An 11,031-nucleotide genomic window follows, 5' to 3' on the forward strand; every position below is an offset into this window, starting at 1 on the left:
ATACATGCCTGCAGCTGTTGAAACTTATTATGCCCCACCTCTACTATCATAGGTGGGGCGTTATGTTTTCTGGTCTGTGCGTCCTTCCGTCTGTGCATCCTTCTGTCTGTCCGTCCGTTCGTTCGTCTGTCCGTCCGTTCGTCCCACTTCAGGTTAAAGTTTTTGGTCTAGGTAGTTTTTGATGAAGCTGAAGTCCAATCAACTTAAAACTTAGTACACATGTTCCTTATGATATGATCTTTCTTTATTTAAAACAAAATTAGACTTTTGACACCATTTTCATGGTCCACTGAACATAGAAATTAAAAGTGTGAGTTTCAGGTTAAAGTTTTTGGTCAAGGTAGTTTTTGATGAAGCTGAAGTCCAATCAACTTGAAACTTAGTACACATGTTTCTTATGATATGATCTTTCATATTTTTTAATCAAATTAGACTTTTGACACCATTTTCATGGTCCACTGAACATAGAAATTAAATGTGTGAGTTTCAGGTTAAAGTTTTAGGTCAAGGTAGTTTTTGATGAAGTTAAAGTCCAATCAACTTGAAACTTAGACTAGTACACATGTTCCTTATTAGTTGATCATTTTACTTTTAAGGCCAAATTAGATTTTTTACCCAATTTCACGGTCCATTGAACATGGAAAATGATAATGCGATTGGGGCATCTGTGTACTTTGGACACATTCTTGTTTTTTTTCTGTTTTGAATAATAATACTTAATGTAAACCAATACAAAATTTGTATTTAGTTAACTCTTAAATTCATGGTTCACAGTACCTAAGGAACAGTACTATATATCAAATGAGAATCCAACAATTTAATGATTTTTTCATGTGTATTTTAGATCTGGATCTTCATGGTTGAAGGTCACCCCTTGGGGTATAAGGAAAGCTTTGACCTGGATCAGGAATAAGTATGGCCATGCTCCTATTTATATCACTGAAAATGGAGTGTCAGACAAAAATGGCAGTCTTCAAGATGATCACAGAATATATTATTATAAACATTATATAAATAATATCTTGAAAGGTAAGACATATTTGATATATTAATGATTTCTTACTATTTTATGGGATTCTAATTCTCATAAATATTCAGTTCTGTGGCTGTTCTTGTATTAAATTTTAGACATTTTGGTTTAAACATCAAATGAAAACTTTTGTTATATACCCCAAAACAGTTGTGTCTGGCTTCAGAATGTAAATGAATGAATAAACATTCTTTTGTTTGTAGTATATACAATAAGGCTAATATCTATATATCTTGCATGTTGTTCAACTTTATAAAAATCCACATGTTTGGAAACACCTTTTTGATTCACAATGCTTTTTTCCCCCATGAAGACTCCCTTTTCAATTTTGACAAATTTGATCTGATTTGGAATTTCATAATTATTAAACAATAATTCAAAATATTGTATTCTTCTTTGATAGAAAAAATGCATACCTATAAATATTGTATGAGATGAAGAAATACCAAATAAAGAATTATAAAAAAAATAATTCAAATGTTTACAAAAACAAAAATCTAGTAAAGATCTTGTGATAATAAGTATTTTGTATTTAATAGTTTTGATTTTTTTACATGATTTATTTGTTATTTGTAGATTTTACCAGATATATTAACCTTTTTCAAGTATTATGTATAATTCTTGATAGAAACCTTTATTAAGCTCCTCTTATAAGAGTTTTTATACAACTTATCCAAATTTCACGAAACCTAAGATAGTTGTTTCTAATTATGATGATCTATATATTTTTAGGTGAAAATAAGATAAGATTAAAACTTTTTGAGTTTTATGTCGCCATATCTCAAAAACCATTTATGATTATTGCTTAAAACTTTACACACTTCTTAGTTATATTAATCTAAAGATCGGTATACTTTTTCGTGATGATTCTTTATTTAATTTTTGAGTTATTGAATTTTGAACACAATGGTAAAAAACATGTAAAACATGTTGTGAGCATTTTTTTCTGTCTCTTATATAATCTTGCTATTGAGCAGGAATAAGGAATGAGTCAGGATATACTTAGCATAAATTCCTGTACAACCTCTGTGTTAATCCAAAAACATTGATCATGTTTTTTCACAAGACAACAGGTGTATCATGCACTCATGGCGCAGCTGTTTATTAGTCACACAATTTATGCCTGGACTAATTTACATATTCAACCTACATCTTTAAATCATGTTACAAAGTCTTATAGTGTTCTTTTTAATTACTTTCATAGCAATCATAACAAAAACAGTCCTTTGAACTGTATCTGTTGACAGCAGAATATTTGAAGAAATATTTTTCATATCTTTATTTTAGCAATAAGATTGGATGATGTTGATGTTAGAGGGTATACTGCTTGGTCCTTGATGGATAACTTGGAATGGAAGGAAGGTTATTCAGAAAGATTTGGACTTCATTATGTCAACTTCAGTGACCCAGAGAGACCAAGAATACCAAAAGCATCTGCTAGATTTTTTAGAGATTTGATAACAGATAATGGCTTTTTCAAACCTGATGATAGACCTCCATATACTACAATTTCACGTCCAAGAGACCCTAACAGTCTACCAATGATGGATGATTTCTATTATGGAACTTTCCCGAAGGGTTTCGCCTGGAGTTCAGCCACAGCTTCTTACCAAGTGGAAGGAGCTTGGAATTTAGATGGTAGTTTTACTATTAAGTTCAAGTTTAAGCCTTTTTATGACATAAAGGTGGACATTGTACCTTAATTGTCTTTTTAGCTCACCTGGCCCAAAATAGAACATAAGGGTAAAATGTAGATTTTGGCTCATATCTCTGCAACCAAAGCAATAAGAGCAAATCTGACAAAGTAAAAATGTTTATCATGTCAAGATCTATCGTCCCTGAAATTTTTAGATGAATCGAACAACCTGTTGTTAGGTTGCTGCCCCTGAATTGGTAATTTTAAAGAAATTTTGCCGTTTTTGGTTATTTTCTTGAATATATTATAGATAGAGATAACCTATAAACAGCAATAATGTACAGTAAAGTAAGACCTAAAAATAAGTCAACAGGACAAAAATGGTCAATTGACCCTCTAAGGAGTTATTGCCCTTTATAGTCAATTTTTAACAATTTTCATAAAATTTGTAAATTTTTACTAACTCTATCCACTGTAACTACTTGGCCAAGTTTGTTATAGACTGAGATAATTGTAAGCAGCAAGAATGTTCAGTAAATTAAGATCTACAAACACATCACCATCACCAAAACACAATTTTGTCATGAATCCATCTGTGTCCTTTGTTTAATATTCACATAGACCAAGGTGAGCGACACAGGCTCTTTAGAGCCTCTAGTTATCTTTATCATCCCTGGTAAATTTTTATAATAAAAAGACTAGGCCTGGCTAAACATGATGGAAACTTTGTGTGTTCTTTTTCCTTATGTGGAAGGATGTATTCAAACAAAATCAAGTTTGTTTGAATATATCTTCTGACATCAGACTCAGATGAATATATCTTCTGACATCAGACTCAGACTTCTCTTGAACTGAATGTTAATGTGCATATTGTTATGCGTTTACTTTTCTACATTGGCTAGAGGCATAGAGGGAGGGTTGAGATCTCATAAACATGCTTAACCCCGCCACATTTTTGGGCCTGTCCCAAGTCAGGAGCCTCTGGCCTTTGTTAGTCTTGTATTATTTTTAATTTTAGTTTCTTGTGTACAATTTGGAGTTTAGTATGGTGTTCATTATCACTGAACTAGTATATATATTTGTATAGGGGCCAGCTTAAGGACACTTCTGGGTGCAGGAATTTCTCACTGCATTGAAGACCTGTTGGTGACCTTCTACTGTTGTCTGTTCTATGGTCGGGTTGTTGTCTCATTGACACATTCCCCATTTCCATTCTCAATTTTATTGTAGTTGTTTCCTATAAACCAGTTTGAGAATTATCTGCATGAAATTGATTTACAGATCATGGCCCAGTGTGACAAGTGGAATGCCGTCAAAGATAATATTTACTTTAAATATCGGAAACTGTCGTTTAAGCAAACTATAATAATAAGTTGAAAAAGGCTCAACCCATCAGATCACAGATGAATACAGACAGAAATACATCTAACAAAAACACAAAGTGGAGGTTCACTGGCACTTGTACATCCTGACAACAAAAAGACATTAAGAACTTGCAGTTACTGACAGCTGTAGTTCAATGCCATGTTAGGTTCTTTCCTACATAATGTTGACTGTTTGCCAATGTAACAGTGACAAATACCATATAGTGGGTTATTTTCGCGGGTGTTTAATTTTGCAATTTTCATTGAATAAGGTATATATACGAAATAATTTGGCGTTTATTATTTTAGAGGATCCAATGTTTTTGTCAATACCTTTGCATGTGCACTTTTAAATTGGTGGAAATTATTTTGGCGATTTTGTTCTATTGACGAAAATAAGTGAAAATTTACACACCGCAAAAATAACCCTCTATACGGTAAAAGATGTACTACCTTTTATTATTTCGTGCACTCACACAATAGCAAATAATGACATATGCTTTATTTCAGGTAAAGGACTAGGTATATGGGATACTTTTTCACACAATGGTAAAATAGACAACAATGATACAGGAGATATAGCTTGTGATAGCTATCATAAATATCATGAAGATATCAAGTTAATGAAAGATATGAAGGTTTGTAAACTTTTATTGAACACAAACATTGATTGATAAAGGCATTTTTTTTTCTCAGATATTGGAACTTAAAATTTAATATTTGTTTATACCTAATTATGATTTTGAATATTACAAAATAAATATCAGTGTTTAGGAACACAATGTATGTAGATAAAACATCAAAGAAAAGCCAATTCTGAAACTATTTCATGAATATGTGTCAGTCTTTTCTTCTTTAAATCTCTGAAAAAAATATATTGGTATTGACATAGTAATATCAATGGATTCAAATCTCTATTATAATAATCAATGTTACATTCCAATTTTAGCTCACCCATTACAGATTCTCAATCTCTTGGCCCAGAATTTTACCAGATGGCACCACCAAAACAATAAACAAACTTGGTATTCAGTACTACAACAACTTAATAGATGGTCTTTTGGAAGCAGGAATCATCCCAATGGTGACATTATATCACTGGGACCTGCCACAGGCTTTACAGGACAAGTATACAGGCTGGCTTAGTGACAGTATGCAGGACTTGTTTGGAGAATATGTTAGGGTCTGCTTTAGAGAATTTGGAGATAGGGTAGGTGGATCTACAAAATGGAGGAAATGTAACCTGAAATATTTGCACTACAAATCAAGAAGTATATGTAGAATCTCTTATTTTCAATGCTAGAGTTTTAATATGTTCCAACTTTAACAACAGAAAATTAATTCATATGCCATATGCAATCAATCTGCACAGGAGGAAATGGTAATAAATTCAAAAAAAAACATGACATTTTCTTTAATAAAAAGTTTAAACCTTTTTTTGCTTTTCCAAATAAAGTCTTTATATAATTACCTGCTTGTCAAAGACAAAAGCATGTTTAATAACCACTCCACTCTGTCTTTCTTGGGTTCAAAACTTTTGTCAAGTTTTTCTTAGCTTCTATGGAGGGCAAGATTTTATATTTGATTTTAGCTTGTTATACTAATTGTACTATGTTAGCAATTTTTACATATACTGTGCAGCCAATTCCTGTTTGCAAATAAATTGAAATTTTTAGAACACTCCCTGTTCAAGGAGAATTTTTGTCAAGCTTTTATATGCTTCTATGATAGAGAATGATTTTATATTTGGTCTGCAGCCTGCAGCTTGATGAGTGTAAGCATTTTTTTCATCAGCTTTTCTTTTTTAAATAATTTATAAATTTTACAAGACTGATCATTATACAATTTTCATCTATCTTTTTTAGTGAATGATTTATTATTTGGTGAAGAGCTTGATGATGGGTCCAGTATTGATATTGTTTACATGGAAATAGTTTTCTGTCTCAAAATTTCATACATTAAACTAGTGAATAGGACAGATGACTAGCATTAACCTTATTTAGTTGTGCATTTTGAAGTTCTGATTGTGCTAAGCACATGAGCTTTTATCCCTAGAAATACTGCCTTATACTTATATTTTGCAGAAAATATATTTGTGTTAAGGGCAAATTCATTATTTTAAAATTTTTAGGTATATATATGTTCAGGAACACAAAAAATACTGATTATTGATATTTTTAAGAAAAAAATATACAGATTTTTCCATTTTTGAAGATTTTGAAAGCATTCCTTAATTTTTCAGGTGAAATTCTGGATTACGATAAATGAGCCTCGTGTTGTAGCTACACAAGGTTATGGTGAAGCACTAATGGCACCAGGTTTAAAAGGACCAGGAACAAATATGTATCAGGCATCTCATAATCTCATCAAGGCTCATGCCAGAGCTTACCATATCTATGATGAGGAATTCAGACCTCTTCAGAAAGGTACCTGAAATGAATTATATCTTAAGCTTTAATTGTATTTTAGAAGAACCTTGTTTTGTCAAACTGGGTTTTGTTGAAAAATCAGACAATTCTTGGTATTTTGTCAGTCCCAAATATTCCTGTTTGTCCAAAGCTTTTCTATTTCTGACGAGTTGCTGAATTTGTAAAAGTAAACCATTATAGGTCAAAGTACAGTCTTCAACACAGTATTTTTAAAGAAAAAAAAAAGCTCAATACCCTGATGTGTTGAAGTTGAAGTACTAGACAATTTGAAAGGAAAATAATACTTTTCAAGTTCAAATTCTGATTCAAATATTGAATTCGCTATGTTTTTATTGTGGTCATAAATCAGTTTCCTTTTTTAAATTCTAGGTAAATCAATTTATCTAAATAACAGCAAGAATGACATGTAAAACTTATTGTTTGTTAACACTGGTCTTGTTTTACCATGCAGAATATTATGTTTTTGAAACACATTTAAAAAAAAAACATAAAAAAATAATGAACTCCAAGGAAAATTCTATTAGGTGTAATACCGCCATTCATTTTCCCCTATTAGTCTTTGTTAAATTTGCACTTTTCAAAAAAATGTGCAGAATTTATCTTTGTTTCAAATAAAGAAATACTTGGCATGAATGAGTAAAGTTTTATCCTGTCCAGTACTATAGAAAAAAATTCACATAACATTTCATTGCATATAAGAAAATAACCATCATTGTAAGTTAACCAATCAAATGTCTCCCCTTATTTTATCTGTGTACAAGGTTTAGTCACCATGTAACCTCAAGATTACAAAATTTTCTATAGAAATCCCAAATAAAAAATAATGGTGCTTTGAAATACCCAAGACACATTTTTATGACACAGAAATGTTTTTACTGCAATAAAATGTAGGATTAATTACCTACAACCGTCAAATTCAAGGGAATATTTTTTTAGACCTACTTTCGTATGCAACCGGATGTGACGTACCATGATTTGGTGGTATTACACCTAAACAGGGTGTCCCATAACAAATAATCAAACAAATAGAAAACAACAAAGAGATATTAACGGAACAAATTGATGGACCTTAGTTAAGAGAATCATTTTTAGATGAAATAATCTATTGAATTATAATAAATCTAATGAGATTTATATAAAATTTTATTACTTGTTCTTAACAGATATAGTGGCAAAGGAGTCAAACTTTTTGTGACTTTTGTTATGCAACAATTTTATGCGTTTATTCCCTATTTTCTAAGCATGATATGACAAATACAATTGTTGTGTAGTTTTGAAAGCTGTGAAAGGATATCTTTAATATTTGTTAATTTCATTATATTCTGTTATTATCAGGTAAAATTGGAATAACCTTGAACTTTGATTGGCATGAACCAAGGGACAAAAATAATCCAGATGACCTGAAAGCTTCAGAGCTAGGGAACCAGTTTTGGTTAGGGCAGTATGCAAATCCAGTTTATGTGAATGGGGACTATCCAGAGGTCATGAAGGTCAAGATTGCTAATAAGAGTATTCATCTAAATTACAGTTCTAGTCGTCTGCCAGCATTCAGTGATTCTGAAAAAAGATATATAAAAGGTAACACAAAATAATGTTGGAATTCCTATATTTATTCATAAAATTTTAGTATGCAGACACTTCTTTAATTGCTTGACATGTTTAGTCATTAAATTAAATTAAATCTCCAACTAGTCTTCTTAAATAGAAAAAATAGAGGTCCATAATTTTCCCCACCTATACTCATGTTTCAATCCTACAGCATGATTTATTGAGCTGTCCTGATTATCAAAGATAAAACTTTTATCTTGAAGTGCTGAATTCCTGTTTACATTTGAAAGCTTTCATAATATAAAAGTTCAAAAATTGAATAGCCTCACTGGACACAATTATGAACGATTTTGGATCTTTAATTATTTTTTTTCTTTTTAGAATGCTTTTCTTGAATTGTTTGTACCAGAGAATTAAAGATGTATGAAGGCTTTTCATTTTGAATCATAACACACATAAATTTCTATTTACGTTGGGATACTTTAGTAAGATTTTCATGACCTGCTTTTATGGGTCCAGCAAGCCCAATATGGACACAATTACGAACGGCACTTTATTTATACATCTGGCAGAAGAAATCAATGACAATGATCTAGATTTATGAAACATACATTAATCTTATCTTAAACACATTTCCTAAGAAAATAAGAAGTGTAATATGGTATTTTACTTCAAATTCTTCAGCAGTAGTTGCAGACGAAATTAGTGACAAAAAATTTTCTTTGAAAAGGAAATATTTCGGATTTTTTTTGTTTTTATGCAAGTTCTTTCGTCTAAGAAGCACTGAATTCTCCTTTAAGTTAGTGAAACTATGATTTTAATTTATATTTAACCTTTACTTTCGGAGTTCTCCGGACTTTTCAATAAAAATACTATTTTCTTCTGACAATGCTAAGGGTCACCAGAGTCTGAGAAAACGTTCATTTTTGGATTATTTGGGCAAGATAAAGGACATCACACATATGAACAGATTTCAGGAGATATTTTTCTATCTATATAATGACAAAAGAAGGCAATTTGCGTTAACTTGTGTGCTTTGTTTATGTATTTTCCAAGAGAGGGAGTCTTTATTTTGACATTTACGAAATGAAAATTTTCATTGTCTGCAACATTAACCAAGTGAACATGAACTTTTTTTCATGAAAACACAATTTATGTAGTGGGTTTTTAATTAATAGAAACATTTATTAATTATCATGCATAAATATAATATCAGGGGGCAAACATTAAATTCGTTCGTAATTGTGTCCAGTCGTAATTGCGTCCAGTAAGGCTACAACTATTTATAATGTGATTGGTAAAAAGATTGTCAATCTTAATTTACACATGAAAGTTAATTGGTTGTTGACATAGTAGGTATAGACTTCAAAAATTTTAAGTGTAAGATTTCTAGTTTGCCAGACAACCTCATAAATAAGAAGGGTAAAAGATAAAATAAGATGGAAATTTACGGGATGTATTTATCATTGTGTATTTGGCAATTCCCCAAATCATTAAGATTACTATAAGATTACAATAGTTATGTTCATTGTTTACAATTACAATAATAGATACATGCAAATATATTTGACAGTAATTATATTATTATACCACATTGCATTTGCCACAACCATCCATCCTTCCATTTGTCCAACAAATATTTGCATCACTAGAAACAAAATGAAATGAATTGACTTTTATCAGGAATGCCAAACCCCAAACATTTTAAAGCCAAGGAAGTATAAGACCTGAAATGGGAGGAGCTATATGTTTTGCCCTGTACCTATAAGTGTCATGGTGCATTCACTTAGAATATTTACATAACTTAAATGCTCAAGTATTGATATTTAAATATCAACATTTGCATTATCAGAATATGTTAAATATAAATATATGAACACTTCTGATCTGTTATAATCATGCTTTCTTTTTACCAAATCTGATTTCTATACCCTTGCCGTAGTGGAGGGGGCATTAATATTTACCGTTGTCCGTCTACGTACATACGGCCCAAAATTGGTTTCCGTTCTCTAACTTGAGTTGGACTCAACGAAATGTTATGAAACTTATACATGATGCTTATTAGCACAAAACACAGTTCAAGATCGAGTTTCAGTGGCGTCACATTAACAGTTCTAGAGTTATGCCCCTTTACAAATAGGAAAATTGCTAAATATTTAGAAGTTTCCCTTCTCTAACTTGAGTTACACAATGCTTATTACCACAAAATAAAGATCAAGTTTGAATTTTGGTAGTGTGACTCTAACCTTTCTAGAGTAATTACTGCCCCTTTATAATGGAAAATTGATATATTTCTTGAGTCATGTCCCTTTATAATGTTGTATTCAAGCGGTGGCATCATCTGTGTCCATGGGGATGCATTCTCCATTTATTTTTCAATATGGTATTTAAATGAACTTTAAATTGTTCATTACACATTTCTCCAGTATTATGGAACTTAATGACTATATGTCCAGTCAGCAGCTTGGCAGTGGTGAGTTGAAACAACAATTGGTGCATTCTTGAGAAAGTTTAATAATTTTATCAATTATATTCTGTTGTTTATTTGTTAAGTTTTGTTTCAGGCACCTCTGATTTCTTTGGTCTGAATTGCTACAGTGCAAATCTTGTGTGGATGAAAGACAAACCCAGTTATGAAGTAGATTATAATTATGATCCAGACATCAATTCTATCAAGGATCCCTCATGGCTTGGGTAAGGTTAATTGTTCCAAAAAACATTCTCATACAGTTAACTTTTGAATACATATTTAATGAATATTAGAAATATGCTATGTCTCAATATATGTGAATTTAAGTCTCAAATTTGATATATAATAGACTGAGATGCTTGCAGAAGTTTGGTGGTTTGCCATTTTGGAGATTTTCTCTTAACCAGCAGGTGTCAACTTTCAAAATATCCAAAGGGGAGACAATTATTTTCGGGGAGATTTATTATATCATCATTTTTTGTGCCATATATCTTAGGCTAGCTATAGCTACTTGCTGTTATTTATAAGAATAACATATGGTAAAAATCATGACC

At 31.2% G+C, this 11,031-nt stretch overlaps 1 protein-coding gene across 3 annotated transcripts in view; it reads left to right on the plus strand.

The window, feature by feature from the left end:
• The window catches only part of LOC139529072 (lactase/phlorizin hydrolase-like), a 112,986-nt gene that overhangs the window by 94,739 nt on the left and 7,216 nt on the right, over positions 1 to 11,031 (plus strand). For all 3 annotated transcript variants that reach the window (XM_071325320.1, XM_071325322.1, XM_071325321.1), the window contains 7 exons: positions 845 to 1,029; positions 2,318 to 2,668; positions 4,541 to 4,668; positions 4,980 to 5,240; positions 6,273 to 6,456; positions 7,795 to 8,037; positions 10,572 to 10,701. In XM_071325320.1, the coding sequence (XP_071181421.1) occupies positions 845 to 1,029; positions 2,318 to 2,668; positions 4,541 to 4,668; positions 4,980 to 5,240; positions 6,273 to 6,456; positions 7,795 to 8,037; positions 10,572 to 10,701 (1,482 nt within the window). The remainder of the gene's footprint in view (positions 1 to 844; positions 1,030 to 2,317; positions 2,669 to 4,540; positions 4,669 to 4,979; positions 5,241 to 6,272; positions 6,457 to 7,794; positions 8,038 to 10,571; positions 10,702 to 11,031) is intronic.

This window comes from Mytilus edulis, chromosome 6 (assembly GCF_963676685.1).
Source record: "Mytilus edulis chromosome 6, xbMytEdul2.2, whole genome shotgun sequence".
Taxonomy (NCBI): Eukaryota; Metazoa; Mollusca; class Bivalvia; order Mytilida; family Mytilidae; genus Mytilus; species Mytilus edulis.